This window comes from Dermacentor albipictus, chromosome 8, assembly GCF_038994185.2.
Source record: "Dermacentor albipictus isolate Rhodes 1998 colony chromosome 8, USDA_Dalb.pri_finalv2, whole genome shotgun sequence".
Classification (NCBI taxonomy): domain Eukaryota; kingdom Metazoa; phylum Arthropoda; class Arachnida; order Ixodida; family Ixodidae; genus Dermacentor; species Dermacentor albipictus.
The window spans coordinates 80,213,667-80,238,636 of NC_091828.1; the positions used below are offsets into that span (position 1 = coordinate 80,213,667).

The window sequence follows — 24,970 nt, forward strand, 5'->3', positions numbered from 1 at the left end:
TAACGGATGCCGTTTACACAATCGCGATATCTGTTTTTGATGCAGAGCTATTAGTTTGTAAACTTCGTGCTTCTATTTTTTTCAAACTTCTGAATTTTTGAAAATCTTTTTAACAAAATTCAAGCCCTAAATCGAAATTCCGTTTCCAACAGTCACTAGAATTTAACTTTCTCTCTCAAATACAACAAATTTCATTGAAATCGGTCCAGGGGTTATCTCAGAAAAAACGTTTTTTCGTTTTTACATGTATTTGAATAGGCCGCGTCGGAGTTGGGCCCGAGCTAAAGCTTCCTCTTAAAGGTGCACCGACATCGATGGATATTTCGGATTCCTCACTTTTTCTTGCGTTAAATCATAGCCACAAACCTCTAAACCCATGGAAGAATACTGGCCAACTCCAGAGGGCCTTAGTAATTGAATATACCAGTAGCCCTCCTATTGCCAGCTTTGGTCTCGCTTCCCAGGAGCCGTGAGGACTTGGTGCCGTAACTGCGTATGGGTTTGAATGAACTACTGCGCTGCTGCTTTTTTGCTGAGCACAGAGCCTACTTCAAATGGTGAACTGGCGCATTGACGACGCTGTAAGAAATGTATAAATCAACGAAAGCGACGCGGAGGTGAAATGAAATATTTTGAAGCGAAATATATGTGTTTTAGGAACAAAACGAAATTTAAGAAAAAAAAGTTATATTTGTAACAAATACATTTTTTTCGACATTAAGTCCGTAGTAAATGAATTAGATTTAAAAAAAAACCGACATTAAGTCCGTAGTAAATGAATTAGATTGAAAAAAAAACGTGATTCCAGCCATCTGGCACGTGATTTTAGATGAAAAACATCCTTCTTGAAAGGATTTATAATGCTGAACGTCGGACGTTTTGAATGAGAGCTATCCGGGAATCGGAATAATGCGCTCTGGACTGTTGTGAACCGGCACTGCCTAAGCTCGAGAGCACTACAAGATTGGCAACAGTGCCCTTTGTATTTATGGGAAACAGTCCAGAAAGCAGGTTCTGTGCAATCCTCATGGAAAGTGCAGCGAAGGCCTGTGACAGCCGGTTAGTAACGGGATCCGGCTGCGTTTTCAGAAAGAAGCAAGGGCTACTAATCCTGTGTGCTACTAATCCCTGCTGGAAGCTTCCACTCAGTCGGCGTCGCGCGTTAGCGACTAGAGGCAGACAATAGGGATTTCATTCTGAGTTTTTCTTGGGAAACACCTTCGCAAGGCAGGACTTGCGACGCAGCCACCCTATACAAATATAACTTATATAAACTACCGTTGAAGGCCAGGTTAAGGGTACGCGTGATCGTGTTGACAGGCCGAAATATCTTGAAAAAGAATACGTTCGCATTTTGCACACTCGCTGCTGCTGCTGCTGCTGCTGCTGCTGCTGCTGCTGCTGCTGCTGCTGCTGCTGCTGCTGATGATGATGATGATGATGATGATGATGATGATGATGATGATGATGATGATGACAACGACGACGACGACAAAACGGGGAGGTGACAATTAGTGACCTATCATACTTGAGTTAATCAAGTCTCATGTACGTCTGCAGTAGCCTAGCACTTTGCCTGTCCCAGCGAGTTCACAATTTGGCGCCCCACAAAACCGACGAGGCTGTGTCACCGGAAGGGCTCGCGTTCGAGGAGCAGACGACAGCCGGGCTCTCGCGGACTCTTGTTCGTCGGCTGGGTGACGGAGCGGAAGCCTTGTCGTTTTAGAGGTCCTCTCTAGTTTGCTAATCTTTTTTTTTGCTATCTAATTTTGCTCTCTAAGGCCCTCTCTAATTTGCTCTTCTTTTTTTCATTTTTCGACGTCAGGAGCGTACGTATACATAGTATGCACGTGTCGTCACATCCGCTGCTGTCGTCAGCTTCCGCACTACCTTCCGCCATCTTGGGGTACCTTATCAACAGGCGCGCGCATAGGCTGGCATAGGCCTATAGGTTCCCCAACATGGCGCTGCCGCAAACCGGAAGCCGCGGAGTATCGTTGAATGACGTACGTGCATACTATGTATACAGCAATTGACGTCATCCTTGTTGTGGACTACGGAAGTGCCACGGTGCATGTGCGTCCACGTTTTTTTCCACGTGACGTTTTTTCCACGTGTCACTTGGCACTTCACAGCACTTGTCGACGCGATCACTAAAAAAGTTCGTACTGGTTTGAAAAAAAGTAAAATATATTTACTTGTAAACATTTATTGGTGCGCCTTCTCTTTAGTGGGACATAGAGCCTGTACAAATTTTTAATTGATTTCACTGAAAATCGGCATGTTTAAATCTACGATATTTCATCTGAGAGCAAAGCGAACCGCATATTAACTATTTTTGCTGAAATGGGTGAAGTCCGAAGACTACAGCACAGCAAAAATTCAGTTTTTCTACCTACATTTATCACTTCCACCGCCATCATGTCCCACTAAATGGCAGATGATACTACAAGGTATCTTTGAAAAGCGCAGAAGTTAGGCTACTCTAATAATATGTCGCTCATGTCTATAGAGACATGATTGACTGCACAAAGCATATTACTCCCGCAAAAGATATCTAGAATGCTTGGCGCAGATTGCCGCAGTCAGACCACGACCTTGAGAAGCTTTAGCTTTGGGCCAAACTACTATTCTCCCATTAAAGTACATATAAAACTCGGAGACTACCACTTGACCGATTTGAATTTTTTTTTTGCATTTGAAGTAAAAAGAGGCTTTCTACGAACTGAGGGAAGCACAACTTCAATTTATTATATAATACAACTTAGCAAAATTTCTTAATTTCGATACCAATTAAAGAACTCAAACACGAAGTTTACAATAAGATCTGCATCTACATAAATAGATATCGCAGCTCTGTAAGCTGCATTTCTTAGAGAATCCACAGTGGTCAAATTTAATATCAGATGAGTTAAGGTGAGTTGCAGGTGAGTTATACACCTTACATAAATTTGTTGCAACGCCTACGAGGATTTACTAAAAAGTTCCACTCCCAAATTAGCCGTATGTTTGAAAACGGCCCACCATTCATCAATTGTATACCCACTTTGGATGTCTTGATCAGTGCAGTATACTGAATAGTGATACCACTTATTACTTGGTTACATAGTTGAAAACGTGGCACTTGAGTTTTGAGGACAAGCTTTTCTTAGGTGACGTCGCACGGCTTTGGCGTATCTCGGATCTTGGTATCTTGTAGCCATTTCCAGAAAACAAAAGCCCCTCTGCGCCTCCAGAGCGTCACTTCACAGCACTTGTCGACGCGATCACTAAAAAAGTTCGTACTGGTTTGAAAAAAAGTAAAATATATTTACTTGTAAACATTTATTGGTGCGCCTTCTCTTTAGTGGGACATAGTATCGTATCTTGGGCGCCGAGCGCCACACGTGTTCTGCGCAAGCGCCTTGTATGTCACTGCGCATGCACCATGTGCATGCTGTGCAAACAACTTATCTGTTATTGATAAATAGACACACCCCTTCCTAAAACCTATATATGTACACATGTTCAATAAATCAGGGTTCTTTCCCCCACTGCCCCGGCCCAGCATGTTCGTCTTCCTAGGCACTACGATACATAGTGTCAGAAGTGGGATGCGTAGTCAAGCACGGCTTTGATCTTCAACGGGCAGCACCGTAGGGACTACGCAATGGATTCATTGAGAGCGCCTGGTCCGTTAAACATGACGGGAGAAGCGAGCAAGAATTGGCAGACGTTCAAGCAGAGATTCGAACTCTTCCTTGCGGCATCAGAGCCGGATGACAAGAAGCGATCAGTGTCGTCGAAGACAGCGCTGTTTCTCAGTGTCGCAGGTGAGGACGCCATCGAGATATTTAATACGCTGAGCTTCGCAGAAGGCGAAGACAAGGCCGACTACGCGACGGTGATCAAGAAATTTGACGATTACTTCAAGCTGCAGACCAACGAAGTACATGAACGCTACATATTTCGGAAGAGAGTTCAAAGCCAAGGTGAGCCATTTGAACACTTCCTGCGGGACCTGAAGCAACAAGCACGGGCGTGCAATTTCGGCGCGCTTCAGGATTCTATGGTCCGAGACCAGATTGTGTACGGAACCAACGACGACAAGGTGAGAGAAAAGCTTCTCAGGGACTGTGAGTTGACATTGCAGAAGGCTGAGCACGTCTGCAAGGCAGCCGAAACATCGGCTCTCCGCCAAGAAACTTGGGAACGAGGTCAAAAGCAAGTAGACACCATTCGCAGTGCATGCTCGAATCCAAAAATGGCGCAAGCCAAAATGTACAAATGCTTCAAGTGCGGACGCACGCATCAGCCTAGAGACTGTCCCGCGTACGGACGAACGTGCAGAAAATGCCAAAGGAGAAACCACTTTGCGATTTGCTGCAGAGCCACCAAGCTGGTCGGTGAAATTCAAGATCACGAAGATGACTTCAGCGTCTTAGAGGTGTCTACAAGAGCAGTCATAAGCGAACGCGACTGGATGGTTCAAATGAACGTCAATAACGTTTCGGTCGAACTAAAAGTCGATACAGTGTCTCAGGTCAATTTGATGCCCGTTGGAATATACAAAAGGATGCGCCCAAGCCCTGAAATGAAGCAAAGCAGCGTGGTGCTGCATTCGTACGGTGGAGACACGATCAAACATCTTGGAGTCATCCAAACGGAAGTAACGCTGGGTGACCGAACTGTTCCTCTCGAATTTTTTGTGGTGCGCAAAGGTCGCGCAATCCTACGCCTACAAGCAACCGAGCGACTTGGACTGCTCTCGCGCGTCCACAGCGTATCACAGGACGACTGTGAAGAAATCGTGAAAGAATTTCGTCACATTTTCACTGGGACAGGCTGCGTGAACAAAGTGTATCACATGGTGCTTCGAGACAACGCCGAGCCAGTCATTCAACCAGTTCGACGCGTACCGTTGGCCCTGACAGAACCATTACGGGGTGAACTTGAGAGGATGGAGCACGCCGGAATCACCACAAAAGTCACCGAGCCTACTGACTGGGTGAGTCCCTTGGTGATTGCTAGAAAAAAGAATGGGAAAATTCGTCTCTGCAATGACCCTCGTAAAATTAATGAGTGCATAAAGAGGGAGCACTACATGATGCCGCGACGAGAAGATATAGAAGCTGAGTTAGCTGGTGCAACTGTATTTTCCCGCTTAGACACTAACTCTGGATTCCACCAAATCCCCTTGGATGACTCGACATCGCGCATTTGCACGTTCTCAACCCCATTTGGGCGTTACCGCTTTTTACGATTACCCTTCGGCATATCGTCCGCCCCTGAGGTGTTCCAAAAAACGCTGAATGAAATTTTCGAAGGCCTTCCCGGCGTGAAAATATACGTGGACGACATTCTGGTATGGGGCTCGTCCGTAGAAGAGCACAATGAACGTCTGAAATCTGTGCTGCTAGCAGCAACACCCGCCGGCTTAACCTTCAATCCTGATAAGTGCAGTATCGGCGTCCATGAAATCGAGTTTCTTGGAGATGTCATCGATAAAGCAGGCATCAGGCCGAGCCCGGCGCTGATTAATTGCATGCTGCACATGCCGGCCCCAGAAGACAAGCTCGCGGTGCAAAGGATGCTAGGTGTCGTCAATTATTTCGGCAAGTTTCTTCCATGTTTAGCTCAAAGAACAGCTCTTCTGAGGAGCTTGATCAGACAAGACGTCGTCTTTGAATGGACCAATAACCACGAAAAGGAATGGCGAGAACTATGTGACTACCTCAGCACACAGCCCATGTTGTCGGTATTCGATCCGGCCAAAGAAACAAAAGTGTCATGCGATGCATCCCGAGACGGAATCGGAGCCGCTTTGTTACAGTGTCACAACGACACATGGAAACCCGTGGCATATGCATCGCGAGCGCTTACCGAAACGCAACAGCGTTATTCTCAAATTGAGAAAGAAGCTATGGCCGTGGTCTTTGGCTGCGAAAGATTTAATCATTTTGTCTATGGTCGACAATTCACTGCTGAAACAGACCACCGCCCTTTGATCGCTATCTCGCAGAAGGCGATTGGTGATATGCCGCCGAGGTTGCAAAGATTTTTTCTGAGATTGCTGCGTTATGACGTTCAATTAAAATTTGTTCCAGGTAAGCAGCTCCTCCTGGCCGACATGCTGTCCCGTGCCACAACCAAGACAACGGCCTGCGACCTCGACAGCAACGATGTAGAGGTGCACGCCGTGAGTACGGTTTCCTCACTTGTTAGCCAGAACACATGGAGGCGGCTGGCTGCGGAAACGGCGCGTGACGAACAGCTAAGAAACGTGCTGCGAGATCTAGAAGCTGGAAAATGCCTGGACGGGCTGTGGAAACGATTCGCAGGCGGGTAATCACACGTGAAAGGAGTGTTGCTCAAAGACTGCAAAGTAGTTATTCCGGCTAGCATGAAAAGAGAGACACTGGAAAGAATTCATCAAGGGCACTTGGGAATCAACAAGTGCAAAGCCAGGGCAAGACAGTTAGTTTTTTGGCCAGGAATGAACTCGGACATAGAATCTTTCGTGCAGACATGTTCTATCTGCAAAAAGTATGCATATAGCCAACCTCGAGAGCCTCTACTGATGCGCCCGGTGCCGGACCAACCGTGGTACCGTGTCGGCATTGACATTTTTGAATACGGTGGGAGGTCGTACCTGTGCGTTTACGACGCCCTGTCCAACTTTCCCGAAGTGGAACTACTCAAAGACACCACGGCCAAAACAGTGGTTGACGCAACAAGTTCGATCTTTGCAAGACACAGCATTCCCATAGAAGTTCGTTCTGACAATGGCCCTCAATTTTCGTGTCGCGAATTCGCGTTATTCTCACAATTGTACGATTTTAGGCATGTCACGTCTAGCCCGGGTTACCCACGTTCTAATGGGTTGGCAGAAAAAGGCGTTCAGATAACTAAGCGTATCCTCAAGAAAACGACGGAAGCGAAACAAAATTTCTGGTTGGGACTGCTCGCTTTCAGGACAACTCCACTCGAGTGCGGCGCACCGCCCGCTGAGCTGCTGATGGGGCGAAGGCTCCGCACAACAATCCCCGACGTTCAAGGCAACCCCAGTCACGAGGTGATCCGGCGCCTTCAGACAGACCACTCTAGGGGGTCAGTGGCACGCCTGAGCCCTGGAGATACGGTCCGGATCAAGAAAGGTGCATGGGACACGAAAGCAAATGTTCTCAAGCCGGCTGGTTACCCGAGGTCGTATACAGTCGTCACTGAAAACGGCATGGTGTTGAGGCGCAACCGGCAGCACCTGCTACTGACCCGGGAGCCCTTCCGACGCAGCGTACAGGAAGACGACGACGATGACTTCGAGGGAAACTCGGGCCAAAGAAATGGGTCGGCACCTAGCTACACAGAATGTACAGCCCCGTATGTTCCCTCTAAGCCCTGTGCCCCAATTAGTGTCTCATCCACACCAGCCCCAAGAAGGTCGCTCAGACAACGTCGACCACCTCAACGACTGGCCTACGACGAGAACTTCGCGCAAGTGCCTTGAACTAAAGTGCCTGACAATTTTGATTAATGTTATTTTCCCATTTCTTGTTTTGTTTTTTGTACAAAGGAAGATGTATCGTATCTTGGGCGCCGAGCGCCACACGTGTTCTGCGCAAGCGCCTTGTATGTCACTACGCATGCACCATGTGCATGCTGTGCAAACAACTCATCTGTTATTGATAAATAGACACACCCCTTCCTAAAACCTATATATGTACACATGTTCAATAAATCAGGGTTCTTTCCCCCACTGCCCCGGCCCAGCATGTTCGTCTTCCTAGGCACTACGATACAGTAGGGAGTCGCAAAAGGATTTAAAATGTAGATATGGAGAAGGAACTAGAACTAGTCTAGTGTAGAAAGGCTTGGGTATGGCAAAAGAAATGAACCAGATGCAGTGAACTGCTTCCAAAACTTTGAGTAGATTTTGGGCAATGGACGTGGAAAGAAACCTACACACAAGAGACAGCGCTGTCTCTGTGTGTCTGTTCTTTCAACGCCCTCGTTCAGTCCCGCTTACACATTGTATCATTGTTAATTTAGTTAGTAAGCGAATGTTTACAAGTTGATGCGTCCGATAAAACTACTGGTCTTGCTTCGCAAAGCTATCTACTAATATGCTATCGAAATCGGTGCTTCGCCTTTCGGGCCAAACTGCGACTTCTTATGCTTATCTTCTACTGAAATAACATTTCATTGTCTTTTCCTTTCATTTTTCACACATGCACTCTCAGCGGCCAGAAATGAAGGTGAACGAGTCCGGACTTTCACGATGTGGAACCGGATTTTGCCCTTACAAGGCCAAGCTGTTTGGCGGCATTTTCCCAGATATTCTAATCGCAGAATGCGTTCGGGTATTCAGTGCCCCAACACTGATGCGGAAAAGTACTAAGCGCTTATTGTTTTTCGATCCCCAGAGGAGTTTCGGAAATGCAACTCTCCATGTACTGAGTACTGTTACACAACATTACTTATTCACTCATTTTATCGTTGCCTCCCACTATTTTTATCTCTACACGCTTCTCATTATTTATTTATTTTTTGCTTCTTTCCTTATCAGCATGTATTGAGCGTCATTAGCACACGCTTAAACCACGAAACCGCGCACTTAAATGACAGCTTGGCTTCGTCATTTGCAACAGGTTATTCTAATGGATCATCCATTTTTTCAAGCGCCACAGGGCGCTCTCGTTTCGTAATGGTCGCGTCTCCCACAATTGTTGCCGCGACGGACAGTTAGGAGCCTGCAGGTCGCGATGGTCGTACTTCTTTTTCTTCGTTTTTTTTTTCTTTGATCCGCTAAACAATCACTCGCAACGTCCACCCTTCCCAACTCGCTACGCATCCGTATCTGCCGTACCCGCTTATGGAACCAAAAAAAAAAAAAACGATTTCCCCTTCGCCGATACCAGCCTGCAGCTCCTTACAGGACGCGTCCCCCGGGAATGCCCCCTACACAAATGACAAACTGATAGCGCGCTCTTTGCCGCGGTGGTGTTTCCGGACGCAATTACGTTACGACCAGCGACTGCCTTCTTACTTTCGTATCCCTTTTTTTTCTTGTTATTCTTTTCTTTCCTTTTTGTTTGTTTGAGAGGTGCATTTTATCTGGGAAGCGTGCATTGCGGACGCACTTAGGCCGCTGCATCCCGTATATACGCTATTAGAGAGAAAGCGCGGGGCAAAATTGAGCTGGGGTAATGAACGAAAGGACAAGGAAAAGCTCGCGGGAAGAGTTTCGGACGGTGGGCCTGGCTTTGCTTTGGGCTTTAACGATTCTCGGTCGATGTCGCGAAAATATCGGCCACCGAGAGACAGAGCGGCCCCGATCATCTGGGAGTTCCCGCCACACCGACTCGGTCGGCACTGATTGCGCGCCGTTACATTAGAGCGCATTATTGTGTCGTCGTCGCACAGCAAATATCGACGAAAACGGTGTAATCGTTTGTAGGGGGCGCATTAGGGTTCAGGCTTCCAGGCTTAGCGCAAATAGCCGATGTAACTGATCGCAGCGTAGAGTGCAGCTGGGGGGGCGGGGGGAGCGGTGCACTGGCGACGGTTCGCGACTTGGTGACCGAGAAATGACACGCCGGTCGTGGCGAGAGTCGCCTTGACCGCGCCCTCTGTCGACCCGAAAGAAGAGATTATTGGCTCCGCGACCACGACACGTGGTATGCGCAGGGATGGAAGAGTACCCTGGAGGCCGCTGGGCGAAATCAGCAGTCTGGTGCGTACGTTGAGGCGAGAAATTAGGAGTTTCATGGGTTAATGAGGCAGCTTAGCCATGATATATTGGCATACCCCCGACCCGCATTATTATTATTATTATTAGTAGTAGTAGTATTAGTAGTAGTAGTAGTAGTAGTAGTAGTAGTAGTAGTAGTAGTAGTAGTAGTAGTGGTGGTGGCTCTATTCTTCTTTCTTAGTTTATTAGTTGTGAAAAATGGAAGTAGACCAATAAAACGGCCGGCTATATTAAATTAGTAATTCGGAATTCGTTCTCCGTACGAATACTGCATTCTTTGTGCCAAGAATTGAAATGTTTGCTGATTCCTCATACCCTTACTGCGATATTACTATGTCCTTACTTCTGCTCCTAAATTATTTTGTTTGTAAAGACATAGTTAATGAAAATCAGACGCTAATGTATTGTGCGTACCTCATTGTTGTTTGCCCTTTAACCTTTCTAACTTACCGCTCTATTTCTGACTGCTTACATCTGGTCGTTCTATGCAAGCTCCCTAACAGGAGGTCTCATCGACAGTGCGAGTTTGCGACTTCCTTCCGTAATAACGTATGCGTATGTGCGATTTGTTCATCAAAAATAGATCTATACCGCAAACTTAAACAATCAACCTCATTATTATATCTAAGAAAAACAAGAACATGTGAAAGGATGTGTGAAAATATCTATTACTTCCAGGTTATACAGCAGAGATATGAGAAAGATCACACAACACTAATATACATTAACACAGACTGCCAATACAACGTAAAAGATAAAGTAAAATTATTTCCATGTTGTACAGTGTTAGCTACGACATGCGAGAACTTATGGTGTTCTACGATCGTCTTCTGTCACTTCTACGCTTAAAGCTGTAAAAAAATATTCTGCGTGACAGTGCGCTACAATTGCCATCACTGAAGTCGTAGCTGAGAAACGTTTTTTTTTTTTTAATTTTATCACCTGGTGCGCCGCGAAACAGCCGACAAGCGATAGCTATTAAAATTTCATTTCATGCAGTTTTCGTGCCGTCTGTCGCAACTACACTAATGTCTACGGGACGGCAAAAAAAAAAGGATACACCAGATAAGAAAACCACATTCAAACCCCATTCAACAAATCGAATATACCAGGACGTTGTAGGCTGTATACGTGGGTCTTGCAAGAAATGCCGGCAATTGATCCGCACGAGCCGCCTCCTTTAAGGAAAGTTGGTCAATAAATAAATAAATAAATAAATAAATAAATAAATAAATAAATAATTTAAGTATCAAAGACCCTTGTCGCCGTTCAGAAACGCCGCACGAGATGGGTGAACAAGACGACGCGCACAGCGTGGCGGACACTAGAGAATTTTCGGCGCGTCCGGTAGTGCGGTATAAGCAGGCGGATTACCGGGTGAGCCTCAGGCGTAAACGTGAGCGGCTGGATTGGTGGCGCCACCTGGAGGCGCGGCAAATCAACTAGGCGAACACAGGCTTGTTACTGCAGTGAGAAAATGTATTCTACTTCGCTGCTGGCGTAAATTTTTCGGCAGCTAGCGCCCTAATCGTGAAATAAACGTTGCCTTTTTAAATGTTTCTTTTTTTCCGTGGAACAAGAGACCACCGCTATATATCATTGTGGTTGGACGAAGCATCACAAAATGTCGCTACCGGCCAGCGTCCGGTAACCCGGTGTTCCACAATACGTTCTTCCATATAGCGAAATAACAGACGCGCTAAAACTCTCTATGAGGTCGCTTCCTGTAATCCAGTCGCGCACGGTGCAGCTTCCTCGACACAACGTCCCAAATTAAATGAACCTGCTAGGCGTTACCATTGATTGGCTAAGCGCACATCAATTTATCGTACTTTGTGTGTCTTCCCTGTTATAATCTGCGATTATATTGGCAGCATTCCTAAATAAAATAAATTCATTAGACGCTTCAAGATGAGGTCGTTGCACCTCCCCCATGAGTGTCCAGTGACCAAGTAGAAGTACAAGGTCTACCCATTAGGAGTAAAAGTGACGTCCATGAGTCAAACTAAAAGCACTAAAGTTCCAAAACGTTTTACTGTGTGTGGTTATCGCTTTATCATATATTTACGGATTGAGCTGCCACATATTTTCCAACATTTCTTTAGTGCACCTACAACACAAGCAAAATTTGCGCTCTCTATTGCTCATCTCGTACCCCCAAACAATTAATAGTCATCTATCTTGAGTGCTTTTGTTTCCCTGAGCGCTTTGGGCGAGGAACATTTAGGTCACGAACAGAAGGCGTGTATTGTTGTGGCACAGTACCGCTGACACAAAAGTAGCAAGCGCAGAGCGTTAAACAATGGAAAGGCATACGCAAGACAGATGATGATTAACCGCGTGGGAACAAGATAAGCTCCGCAAGGCGCAGAATTGTTTAGAGTACTTTTCATAACCGTGGGATAGACTCAGCCATGCGCATGTGACCACGCGAAGCGGCGCAAACATTTTTTCTCTTAGACATTTCGCTCCGAGAAAGAAAGCACACGCGAGTGAAATTATAATTAAGCTGTTGGCGCCTTCCCGCGGCATTACGCATACTTTCCTTAAACTATGTAAGCTTCATTAACTGGCCAAACAGCGGCGCGAATAATATCCTTCTCCCCGTTTCTTTCTTCTTTTGTCATCGTGACTGTCTCACTCGTGTAGGCTTGTCAAAAGCACCGTTCCATGAATCCAAACCTGCTGAAGCAAGCCACGCACACAAGACAGGACAAGAATAGGACTCCGCCATAGAGCAACGAGTTATATCTCATACAGCAACAGGATTCATTAAGCTTTGCAATGCAGTTACGTCGTACGGCCTTTCTTTTTTTCCTTTTTTTTTTGTAGACCCAGCTAGCAAAGTGCTTTCGCCAAGCCACTATAGTATGCGGTTTCGATCCATAGGAGTGGCATGCTATGTCGCTCCTGCTAGATATATCAGACTGCCGAAGACCGTGCCGCATTTTACGCCTTTCGTCTTGCCTTCGCCCCCTTTTTTTGTGTGTTGTTTAACCTCGGCAAGGGAGCGAGCTATATGGGTCCCCAAACGAAGCAGGATGCAGAAGCTCCCGTATAGCGCCAGACTTTCCTCAAGTATACTCCGCCCACGTGGCGGAGTCTTTCGTTACCGACTAGACAAATAAACTGCAATAGCCTTTTACCCGCCCCCTCTGAAGCCGCTTCTTCGATCGCAGACGAGACACGTATGGCTCCTTCCAAGGCGGATATTTGGGCAGCCTTCTGCTGCTGCCGGAACCTCCAGAGTCTCGGCTCGTTTTCATATATATATTCGGTTTTCTGGCGCCAACAGGCTGCGGTCTTCTAACACATATTGGGGCTGTTCGTCCAACAGCCTCGTCTGTGTCATTTTCGTGTGATGTGGTTGTGGTAGGCGACAAACGCTAATGGTGCGAGCGTCCGGCATAACGACAGACGCCTGTCTCCGAGTTGCACAACTTGGACGGCGAACAGATGAGCCTCCCCCGTACTGTCGCAGACGACGCGCAGACGAAACGAAGGCGCCGAACTCGCTCGTAATTTGTTGCGAGCCTCTTTGCTAGGACGGCGTCACACGAAACCTTGTCCCATTTCTTCGCTCTCACTCTCTCCGCCTTTTTGTTTGCACAGTGATTCTCTATTAGTGTACCGCGAGGTTACAGTAAGAACGCGGAAAGGCATCCTTAGAATAAGGGCGAACGCAAGTTATAAACTTTGGCGAGGTGGTTCAAGTTCATTATGACGACAGCGTAAGTTGTACGGCGACATCGAGAAAAAAGACAGAAGGAGAAGCGCCGAACTATCAACGGACACGTTAGGGTACTCTGCTAGGCAACTCCCTCTCCTTTGTCCTGTGGCGAAGTGTACATTGGCATGGTCATTATCATAAGTTACGGAACCTGAACATTAATTTTAATAGCATGCCTCTTTTACACCCGAAGTCAGCGCATTGTCGGTCTTGCTGTTGTGAGGGCTTCTTTTAAAGAACACATGGCATAATGAGGCTGGATCAGATAGCACATGAAAGCATAAAAGTTCCCCACAAACAGGAAAAAAATAATAACACATACTTTTCACATCGGTGCGTTCTATCCAACGACTCGTATACCTAGACATAATTGAATGCCAGATCGGCTGCACCGTCAGGTCATGCTCGTCGCTTGTTGTAGTCCGGCCTTCGGCGACGGGAAGGCGATGCGGGAACGTGCTTTCTCGTGGTCACGACTATACCTCTTGTACCTGTGCTAGTTGTGCGTGCGCCGGGTGTAATCGATGTTGCCGTCACTCTGTGGGTTGTAAGACTCTCCTTTGAAGTGTCTGAGATGCAACGGGATATGTTCGTGCCAGGGCGCCGTGCGGACTATCCCAACGAGCCGCCGGGTGCCTACGTTCTTTTTCCCCTTTCCCATTCTCCCGGTGTAGGGTAGCCAACCGGACGTTATTCTGGTTAACCTCCCTGCCTTCTACTTTTTTCTTTCCTCCTTCCCCCTCCTTACCGAAAGAAGTAAGCCGCCGCCGTAAGGGTAACGGGCAATACTGCGGAAGGACAACGAAGCGACTAGCTCTACAAAAGCAGGCAAAGTTATTCTGAAGTTTGCTAGTTCAAGCAGAACCTAGTTTAAAAGGTTATTTTGCAACCAGGCGGACCGTGCCCTGGGAAGAGTTTCACCACAGCGTTTACCGGCACTTTCTGTCAAAGGCGTCAAGTTGTCGCGGCGCCTGCGGCAGAAAGGATGTTCCACATCCGCCGCCAAGGTTTGTGAGTGGTGGCGCTGGCTAACACTCCCAGGTTTCTACTAGGAAACATAAATACCCAGGAAAGTGGATGGGGAAGCGGTGCCGCGGTAGCTCAGTTGGTAGTGCATCGCACACGTAATGCGAAGGTTCTGGGATCGTGCTCCACCTGCAGCAAGTTGTTTTTTCATCCATTTTCATTTCTTATAATTGACTGTTTCTTTATTTATATTATTAGGCACTAGTAATTTCTGCTATGTTGTGCTTGGTGTTTGTTGGCGTCTCATGATATGACTAATAAAAATAATCGGGCCCATCGGTGCACCCCCTTTCTTCTCCCTTATGTATGTGTATATATATATATATATATATATATATATATATATATATATATATATATATATATATATATATATATATATATATATTGCAAAAAACGATGGAGAATGATCCAGTGTTTTAATACGAGTAATGGCCCCGCATTAATTGTGCTGTACTGTACGTGCCTACGATAGACGCATCGAACACAAATGAATTTCGCATAGAGCGCAGGCATTGTACGGCTTGAATTAAACCTGTCGATGTCACGCTGTAAACAGAAAGTGCGCTTCGTGGCGACTCTCTCGACAGCACTCTTAAAAGACAACAGCCGCGCTGTTGCTGTGAATAATAATGAGTAGAAGTGGTTTTTGATGCTGCGCTAACTTTTCATGACGTCCAAACAATCAATATCAAACGAAGCAAAATTTACAGGAGCAAGTTGGAACTGGGTCACCAGGCGCTGTGTTGCTCACGCAAAAGCGTCACGCAAGTGGTCAAAATCAACTAAATTGCTCCTCTATGTTTTGGTGCAGGCGATGTGTTGCCTGTAGACCTTACCGAGCGTTACGAAAGCATGTAAACAAGGACGGCTGCAACATTACGCTAATTAAAGGAGCAGGATCAGAGTTGTTTTGTGGCGCACGGTAGCACGTTTTAAAGGGACACTAAAGGTTACCAGAAAGTCAAGTTAAAGTGGTAGAGCAATGTTCTAGAACGTCTAAGGCGTCAATATAATCGCGAACAGAGCTTTAGTAACCGAGAAATTGAGGTAAATGCATGACACGATTTCAGACCCCCCAGCGACATTCCGGTACTAGCCCGATGACGAAAGCACTCCTCATAATTTGTGTTACTAATACTCAACTACTCGTATTAAAAAATATCATTTCATTCGATTATAAGGCGGAAGAAAATGCTACTTGTCTACGTCTATTCGGTTCTAAGAAAAAGCGTTTTGACATTACCCTTCAGTAGTATGGGTGGTCGAAAGGCTTCGTTTTCGCTCGACTCTGCGCCGCGCACGCTTTGGAGTTTCAGTAGTTTCGTTATCGCGTCGTGCTGTGAGGGTTCTGCTGGCTCGCGAAACTTTCATTTGGAACAAGCAGCGAGAATGCCACGTCCATGTGATGTCGTGGGAAGCCCTCATTGCTTTCCCGCTCCGGAGAGCCGCGGTGTCGAGGCCGCCGTCGTAGTACGCAACGACCCCGGCAGTGCGAGCCCTCAGCAGCAGGTCGCGCTCGTCGGTGCTCAAATCGCTGAAGTTGAGCTCAGCATCGCGAACCAGTCTGTCATTGTCAGGGTCCATTGCGACGAGCGTCGAAGTTTGCGTCATAGAATGAAGTACCAGCTTATGGTCGCGCGTTTCTCCTTCCGCTAGCCACCATACTCCCGCTTTCGATCTGCTGTCGGCTCTGTCTTGGCTCTGTTTCTGGCCGCGCGTTTGTGTTTTGCGCAGAAAAGCCGTAGCGCCGTCTGCGGACGCCGTTCTACTCACCGATGGCGCAACGTCACTATGAGACCATGATGTCAGTACTCCTCGATCGGAGGGCGGGCGTTTTGAACTGCGTTAGAGGCACGCGGACGCTTCAGAACGCTTTTTCTTTTAAAGTAAGTCTCTCCTTGGCACGAAACAAGCATTTCGAGGTTTCTGGGATGGTACTTCAACAGTACACGTTCACTTTATAGTAACCTTTAGTGTCCCTTTAAGGGGAAGGACAAGTATTTATTTCCATATCACAAAACACAGGTAAACAAACACTTGTCGGACTTGTGGCCAAATGCTATTGAAATTCCGGTGAACAATACACAGGCATAACGTAGCATAGCAGATAATAGTTAGAAGCAAGACGAGAGCGAATTCACAAAAAAGCAAAGCGAACCAAGTTCGAAGTAAAGTACATCATGATAACAATTAATTAGATAAGAATGTTACACAGAATAGCAGTTATTGCGATTACAGTTATAGTAACAGCTGTTATATAGCTGTTATACATTAGCAGCTGTTGTATGAATAACATACCGTGAGAGAAGAGAGATACAAGTTAGTGTGCTGTGCACAGTACATTAAATAGTTCATAGCTTCAGCGATTAATCTTCTTTGATAGCACAGCACAATTCAAAATTCTTTATTACTGCATTAGCACGATACACTATATGATATCTCCAATTGACTACGAAAGCCACAGTACTGACTAAAAGTATTTTATTATTAAATCAGTGCATTTAAACTCGAATATGGCATCTGGATATTTATTGCGACGTTAACATACTTATCTAGTACTGCTTGAACGCACTTCAGAAGTTCGAGAAATTAATTATTCCCGTTGGCAGTTTATTCCAAATTTTGATATCTCTAAGCTCTAGAAGACGTTCCTCAGGTACATTACCACATGGTGGTAGGTTAAAATGTCCTGCAGTAGCACTTATCGCTTCACGTAAAGCAGAATAAAATATGGAAGCGTTAAACGGCTGAATTGCACATGACGATCCTATACACGCACATTGATGCGCTCTGCTCACGCAGTAGATCAAACGGTAATATGTGATAGTGGTAATTATCACGATCGCCAACTACCTTAACAAGCTACTACTTCGTTACCAAGCTATTCGCGAACGCATTCCTAATTGCAATACAATCCGGGTGGTACACCTATACGCTGCGACAAAGGTGCAGCTTCGCAGAGGTCACCTCGACCAGAGCGAGTGCTACTCATTCGTGCCTGTCAATCAAACCGCAGGCCACTTACTACAGCGATTCAGAAGCTGGCATAGTTTTTCTTGGGGGGGGGGGGGGGGGAGGGGGGCTGGGGGGAGGATAAGAGGAGTATCGGTTGGAAAGTGTGTCACCTCCACACGAGTGGCATACAAAATGTCGCAGTGCATGGTGCGGAGAAGGAGGCGGAAGGGAAGGAGAGGGTGCGGGCTGTGGGCAACCAGTAAACTGCACGTGCTGGACTGCCGCTCCGTTATAACTAACTAACTAACCAAACGCATGCCTTCCTAAAAGTACAGAAGGGCGTGGTTGCGAGACCCGCGTAGTGACTGCGCGTAGGCGGCCGTTTAATTAGCGTAACGAGCTGCTTCATTATTTTGCCTTTCATCTCCCCGGCAGCAAACTCGACTGCTCCTAACCTCTCCTATTAAGTAATGAAAGCTCGCCGCATCTTGGTTAAACCACTCTGGTAATGAAGGTTTCGCGAAATTCCAGCTATGTAGCGAACCGTCAGGCTCACCCTCGCGAAGTAAGTGAGCATCCACGAACTCGTACGGAGTTTGCGAAAAATGAAAAAAAAAACGCAAACGCGCAAGCATGCATACACTATTGGCCTCGAGCTCCACCACTGGAAAAGCTGGCGCCACCGTCGGCGTGACGTGCTAGGAGGGATCACGTGGACATAGCGGCCGCGTCGGCTGCTTCGGGCGCGCCGAAGCGAGCTGAAAACGAGTTTAAATTCCCTCGTACGCTGCGGTTTTCATTTAGTGGCGAAATTTTCCCGCTTCGAGTGTCTCCTTTACAACGCTTGAAAGCACTACAATAGGTAGTGGCTGCCTTTGAAGGCGCGCAACATGGTAGGCTACTGCTCGGTGCCGCAGGGCCGGACGCACGTGACGGAGTCCGGTGTCGGCCTTATTCACACGTAGCCGCAGGACAAGAAGCTGCGTGAAGCTTGGCTCGCGAAACATAAAACCGGCAGTCATCGGCTAAAACTCGGGTATGCAGCAAGCACAGACGCGAGGAAGATTTCTGCTACGGCGCCCGGTCTGCGATGTTCTCAAAACGCGCACTGAGACGCTCGCCTGAGTCCGCTGCCCGACTAATGTCATGACGGTTTGGTCTATGAACTTGTCGATACTATGAGTGGAAAGGCAGCGGTGAGAAGCACATTTAAAGAATGCATAGCATATAGTCATGTTTGTGTTATGAATTAATGCACTGGATTACAAAAAAGGAGCAGCGGGAAATTGCACGCTGAGAACGCCGATAAACATACAGTGCGACGCAACTCGAAAAATAGTATTGAAAGATCAAAGAATTTAGAAGAAAAAAAAGATTGCATCGTCGCGACGGCACATCACAGTCCCCGTAGGCGTCGAAGTCTCTACAATGAAATTATTTTTGAACAGCTCTGATAGCGCCCACGCAACAATGGTTGCCTGTATACTGTCAAATGCTCATATTCTGCGGCCTAAAGCTCATGGCAGGGTGCGAAAACGCGCGCGCGGAGAAAGCGAAACAGTGCGCGGACAAGCATGCAGACGCGCAGTCGGTCGCTGCGAATCTGCGCGATCGCTGCATTGAGGCTTCATTCTATTACGCTCCATTTAGTTATACAAACACTATAAGAACATATTTCACATAGTTTGCTCTCGGCGTTTACCTACCTTTCACGCAAGAAGCCGGTTCGGGAGACTCCATCGCGGCGACCGCGCGCAGTGGCGTTCACTGTACGTATTCGGTAAAGAGATAGCGGCTGTAAACGTTGTGTGCTTTCAGCTTGCCCAAGATTATTATTTAGACAGTAAGAAACTTCTCTCGTTTCGAAAGTACTTACAGAAATGTCCGGGAGAGCTCGCGCGTGGTGTTTTCAGTGAGCGCTGACAGCAAAACCTATGAGGAGCGCGTCACGTGATCCCTCATACTACGGCATCGAGGCGCTTCCGATAGAGGGCGACTCCGTAACTCCTCGCCGCCAATATGCTCAAGCATCGAGCACGCTTAACAGGCATGTCATCGTCGCGACGGTGGCTGCTGCAAATGTCGCGCGGCTACGCGCAGGGGGCGTTATCATCGCAAACGATGTTATTAAACAAGCTATGACAAAAAAAATCAAGATACGAAAGACACGGCATCGATGTGTGAACGATTCGCGAGAATATTCGTCGTGTATTCGAAGCGCACGAAACTGGACGATCGCATCGCGCCCTGTTCGTACGGGCGTCGCGCACTCTCACACTGACTCGCATTCCGGTCATTTCGCGGTCAACACGCACATTAAAGAAAGCAGCTTGGTCTAGGTTAACATACACCTTCAGGTTACTTTAGCAGCGGCAACGAAAAGGTAAGATATGGCAAGAGAACGCACCTGCACAAACGCTAAGTACCACCCACCGGTCAGGAAGGGGGCGAGTAGCCTATATACGACCGAGATAACCGAGACCCAAGAACCTCCTATGATGAGCAATCGTTATCTTTTACATTACCTTCGCTATTAAACTTATTAGACCGACAAAATCTTGATCCCTCCAGAAACCGAAACTCTCGCATTAAACGTTTTTGTCAACTTATTTATTTGCAAGGCTATACCATGCCTTCCTATTCTCCTAATTTTGTTCCCCACTGTTGTTTATGTGTGTTGATTATTTCTTGCCGTCTTTTTTCACTCTGTATTACCCGTTGCGTTGTGATGCTTTTTTTTTATTTCTTGCGTATGACTGGCTGTTATCTTACCGTTATACCAACTTACAAGGGGTCGGGACCTTGTCAAGCTGTCCAAGCTTTTAGTCCTGTACTCCTCCTTTTTTAAGGAAATAAATAAATTGATTGATTGATTGATTGATTGATTGATTGATTGATTGATTGATTGATTGATTGATTGATTGATTGATTGATTGATTGATTGATTGATTGATTGATTGATTGATTGATTGATTGTGACAGAAAGGTTATTTAATGAACATTGAACAACAGTTCCGCCTATTGTGGCACGCCTTACACGTTACTGCGGATAAATGCGATGATAAATGAAATGGTATAATCGCAGGCTGTACGACACTTAACACACACAATATGGAGCTGGATTCACCTCGTTTGAGATCAGTGCCTCGCAAGAAAATCAAAAGCGCCCTCTAAGCGCGGTACTTGAAGCTGTCACAACTAAATGGTTCAATTACACTTCGTAGTGCGGTCTACGGGGCTTCACGATAGGCTTTAAAAATATAAATTATGGGATTTTACGTGCGAAAACCACTTTCTGATTATTAGGCACGCCGTAGTGGGGGACTCCGCAAATTTCGACCTCCTGGGGTTCTTTAACGTGCACCTAAATCTAAGTACACGGGTGTTTTCGCATTTCGGCCCCATCGAAATGCGGCCGCCGTGGCCGGGATTCGATCCCGCGACCTCGTGCTCAGCAGCCCAGCACTATAGCCACTGAGAACATGAGTTTTAAAGAACGCATATTGCAATTTACGAAGCGTAACCTGCGATTTCCTGTAAAGGCGTATCCACTTGGAATGAAATTTCAGTATGACAGCAGTTTCCAGATCATTCTTAAAGTTGGCGACACAATACATTGGCACCCCAGTTACTTTTGTGCTTCAATGCGTAAATTGACGTTTTCTTCAATTATTAAGTTGAACGACAGGGCATTTTTTACCGGGGATACGACTTGGAGATTGGAATATGTGCCGTCAGTATGTGGCGTTACTTAAAAATTTAATTATTGATTTCTCGTTGATTAATCAATTATGCGCTTCAACTTATTATGCCAGAAATGTCCGCCGCTCCAAGCAATCGAGCTCAAGGAGTACAATTAATATATCTGCCACAGGCAATCTCTAAATATCTGTTATGGTTTAAACAAAAATAAGATAGAAAACACCCAGTATACACACGAGTCGTGTTTTGATGAATTACCCAAATGGAGCCTCCCCACACCTACTGGACCTGCCTCCGAGCGCGTTCGTCCCCATTTTACTACATCAATCACTTGGCCAACTACACGGAAAGTGGAACAAAGAGCTCTCAGAAACATACTACCAACGCTCTGGCCTCAACCTGTGCCGCATGTCCTTTGTAGATTTAAGGGACCACAAAACAGGTGTCACGACAGGGAAGGTAATGAATGACGCTGTCCAAGCACCGCACGGAACAAATGCTATCTCTCACTCTACCCTTCGCACAACGACGAAGCAGCGATGTAGGAGCTGAAGCCTGGTTTACAGGCAACGTGCAGTTGCAATCATCAGACGGCACGCTTTACAAAGTCACGTGTCTGTAGACGAACTAAGGCACGTTCTGTATTTCCCAGCACACGACAAAGTCGCATCTCTCCGTACACTGCAAATGAGTTCCCGTGGAAACCCCAAAGAAGAATAAAAGTTCGTGATACCACCAAGCGTATAGCACGAATCTACAAAAAAACTCACACTTTCGTCGGTCACGCAAAGCTGCGACGCGGTAGCCGGAGAAATATGATGCGCGGTAATCCGTACACTGCTTCGTGCGGTCTTTGTTGGAGTGAACGTTCGCAGGTGCGAGCGAGCAATGTCCTTTCGAGAAGTAAAAGAAATGCGAATCGTGTTGATGGTGATGGTTTCTACTGGCCACCGCTTCGGAACGGGGCGGTGACAAATAGTCACCCAACCTGCTCGAGCTAATAACGTATCTTTACACACGTATAGCATTCTAGAATTGAGCCTATCACTCTCTAGTGGTTGCTAGCTTCATTAAAACCTCTGCCCCCATATTCGACGGTGAAAGTTGCGCCTTCCGCTGCTGAAGGGTCAGACCCGGCTAATATTTACACTGTTGTCTTTATTTCGGCGTCACCTGCAGGGAAATCTTGGGAGTCAATCTTCCCCAAATCTGAAGATTCTGAACTATCTTATACAGAAGGTTCACTATCAGACGATGAAAATAACATTGCTAATGCATTTGATGAGTATTTTAAATCTGCATTTACGCACGAAAATAGCGTACCGCCTGAGCCACCTTTAGAAGATATAGTCATTAGCGAAAGGTTTAATGATTATTTTAAATCTGCATTTACGCACGAAAATAGCGTTGTATCTCTGTGCCACCTATAAAACATGTGGTCATTAGTGAACAGGGTATTTTCAATACGCTTCCGAATCTTGATGTTATCACAGCGTGTGCACCACACAACACGCCCAATTCGTTTTTGAAAAGGTATGGTAAATGGTTTTCTGAGTCGTTAGCTAAAAGGTCAAGTACCGAGTGACTGCGAGATTGCCAGGTTAAAAACCCCTAATTAAAGTGGAAATAAGAAATGCGGTAATCACTACCGTCTAATCGCAATAAAGTCCACTGTTTCTAAACTACTCGAGCACACTATTCATAACAACATATCGGAGTATCTTGAAAAACATAAAATGCTAACTGAATACCAGCATGGATTCAGAAGAAAGGTATTCAACTTGCACGCAGCTTGTGGAAACACTGCCTGATTTTGCCAACTCAATAAATAATGGACACCAAACTGATCTAATATTTATGGACGTTGAAAAGGCATTCTACAAGGTTTGGCATAAAAAAAATGTTTTTAAGCACGAAAAAACACTACAGAACAGAGACCCTGTAATTTGGCGGAACGCTTATCTTAGCAATAATCAACAATGTGTGGTTTACAAACATCACCCGTCAAACTGACTTCCAGTTCAGTCTGGCGTCCCACAAGTCTCGGTGCTTGGGCCTTTACTTCTCTTGCCATTTATTTATTAATCACATTGAACAAAATACCTACGTATAAGATAAAACTGTTTGCCGATGAATGTGTGCTGCACACCACTGTCAAAAAATTCTGCCGATCAACTGATACTAAACGAGGCCTTTCAGACGTTATATACATGGTGCGAATCCTGGCAAACGCCCAGTAGCTTTAACAAAAGAATCTTTATGAAAATTACGAAAAAGAAGCACTCTGTTGCCTTCGTCTATAGTGCTAATAATGTATACCTCTCTGAAGTTACAGAGAATAAGTATTTAGGTACTTTGATTAGCAATATCCTTAACTGGACTAAACACATCAGTTTTGTAATCAGCAATGCATGCTGTAAGCTGTGCTTCCTTCGAAGAGCTCTTAAGTTCACTAAAGTTCATTACACCTGAAGTCCGTCTGCTGGCATACAAGACGGTTACGATACCAACACTTGATTATGCTGTGATTATTTTGGACCCACACATAGAAACAAATATTGACAAACTGGAAAGAGAGCAAAAAAAAGGCTGTTCGTTTTATTTTTAAGTTTCGGTAGCACTTCGATGACTGATCTATTGCCGAAAGCCAATCTAGAAACCTTAAGCTAGAGAAACTGCCGTTCACGTTTCAAGTATCTCTATCAATTATTTAAAGGGCACTTTACATCTACACGACAGAATTGAGTAATTGCTAATCTGGATATGCCACTCAATGTGATGATCTATCAATAACGCCATTCACTACTAGAAGTAATTGTTTTGAATATTGTTTCATTCCGAGAACTGTTACGGAGTAGAATAATCTAACTAGTCGTTATGTACTGTCGCCAACGCTAACACCGTTTGTATATAATTCAGAGCGACTACATTGCATATTTTGTCGCGTTGTCAGCTTTGCTGAAACCTGTATTGTTTGACTGTTTCTGCGAATTCTGTTGACTATTGCATTTCGTAAACCACCCTGCTAGAATCCGCAGAGCGGGGCTTGCAATGCTAATAAATAAATAATATAAATAGTCTAACGTTTATCTTTATCTATACTAAACTACCACTTCGCTTTTTGCTGCGGAATTTGTACGGCTTTTCTGAAGTTTACATTTGGGCTACCCCGTTAATGGGCCTCACGCTATCGACGTATACAAGTCGACGTAAGCGCCATCCTGTAAACACGAGAAGCTGAGCACTAGAAGAAGACTAATGAAGACGAAATTGAACAACCTTCCGGCATTTTATAATTTAGTAATTAGTCATTCCTTCCTATAAAGATCAATGCGCTCAAATCCCCCGATTTCTGGACCATCCTCCGCTGTAGGTGCGGACCATATATTGAAGGATCATCATCATCAGTTGTCATAACAACAGATTCGTTTTCCTTATGTTGATCACTCGCTGCAAATAACGAGTATCCCGGGCTGCACGTATTCCATTCTCTAGTGCCAGTTGGATTAAAATCAATAAGACTTGCCTCGATACCTGAACAATAGGGATTCTTTATTAATGAAGCCTGCAGCAAGAATGGGCCTCGTGGCACAGTTCTCGTAAATTGAAGAAAAATTGAAGAAAAATTGCACTCAATTACGGTGTCAAATGCCTTCCTTAAACTTTCATCACAACACAGGTGGTCTTGCTCCCTCCCCACTGCGTTCATTCTTATTCTGTCGCGGATCCACGAATCCAAGGAAAAGCATTTTAGAAGCAGGAATTACAACAATTGCAGTGAATTTTGGCATTCTTGAAGTTATTATTTTCGGACCCTCCTCTAT

The 24,970-nt window shown here is 45.8% G+C and overlaps 2 protein-coding genes across 5 annotated transcripts in view; one reads left to right on the forward strand and one right to left on the reverse strand.

Annotated features, from left to right (window-relative positions):
* LOC135898663 (uncharacterized) overlaps positions 1–24,970 on the reverse strand; it is a 264,427-nt gene that overhangs the window by 14,903 nt on the left and 224,554 nt on the right. Inside the window, exon 6 of one of the 3 annotated variants that reach the window (XM_065427740.1) lies at positions 16,263–16,329. The exons of the other annotated variants lie outside the window; for them this stretch is intronic. The gene's annotated coding sequence lies outside the window, so the exon portion shown is untranslated. The remainder of the gene's footprint in view (positions 1–16,262; positions 16,330–24,970) is intronic. 3 annotated transcript variants of the gene reach the window in all.
* On the forward strand, positions 3,434–7,639 carry LOC139048473 (uncharacterized). 2 transcript variants are annotated; one of them, XM_070522879.1, is made up of 3 exons: positions 3,434–4,987; positions 6,087–6,178; positions 6,955–7,639. In XM_070522879.1, the coding sequence occupies exons 1-2, from the start codon at positions 3,650–3,652 to the stop codon at positions 6,165–6,167; spliced, it is 1,419 nt and encodes a 472-aa protein (XP_070378980.1). In that variant the 5' UTR covers positions 3,434–3,649; the 3' UTR covers positions 6,168–6,178; positions 6,955–7,639. The 2 variants fall into 2 exon arrangements, with proteins under 2 accessions (XP_070378980.1, XP_070378979.1); XM_070522878.1 differs by having other exon boundaries at positions 6,087–7,639.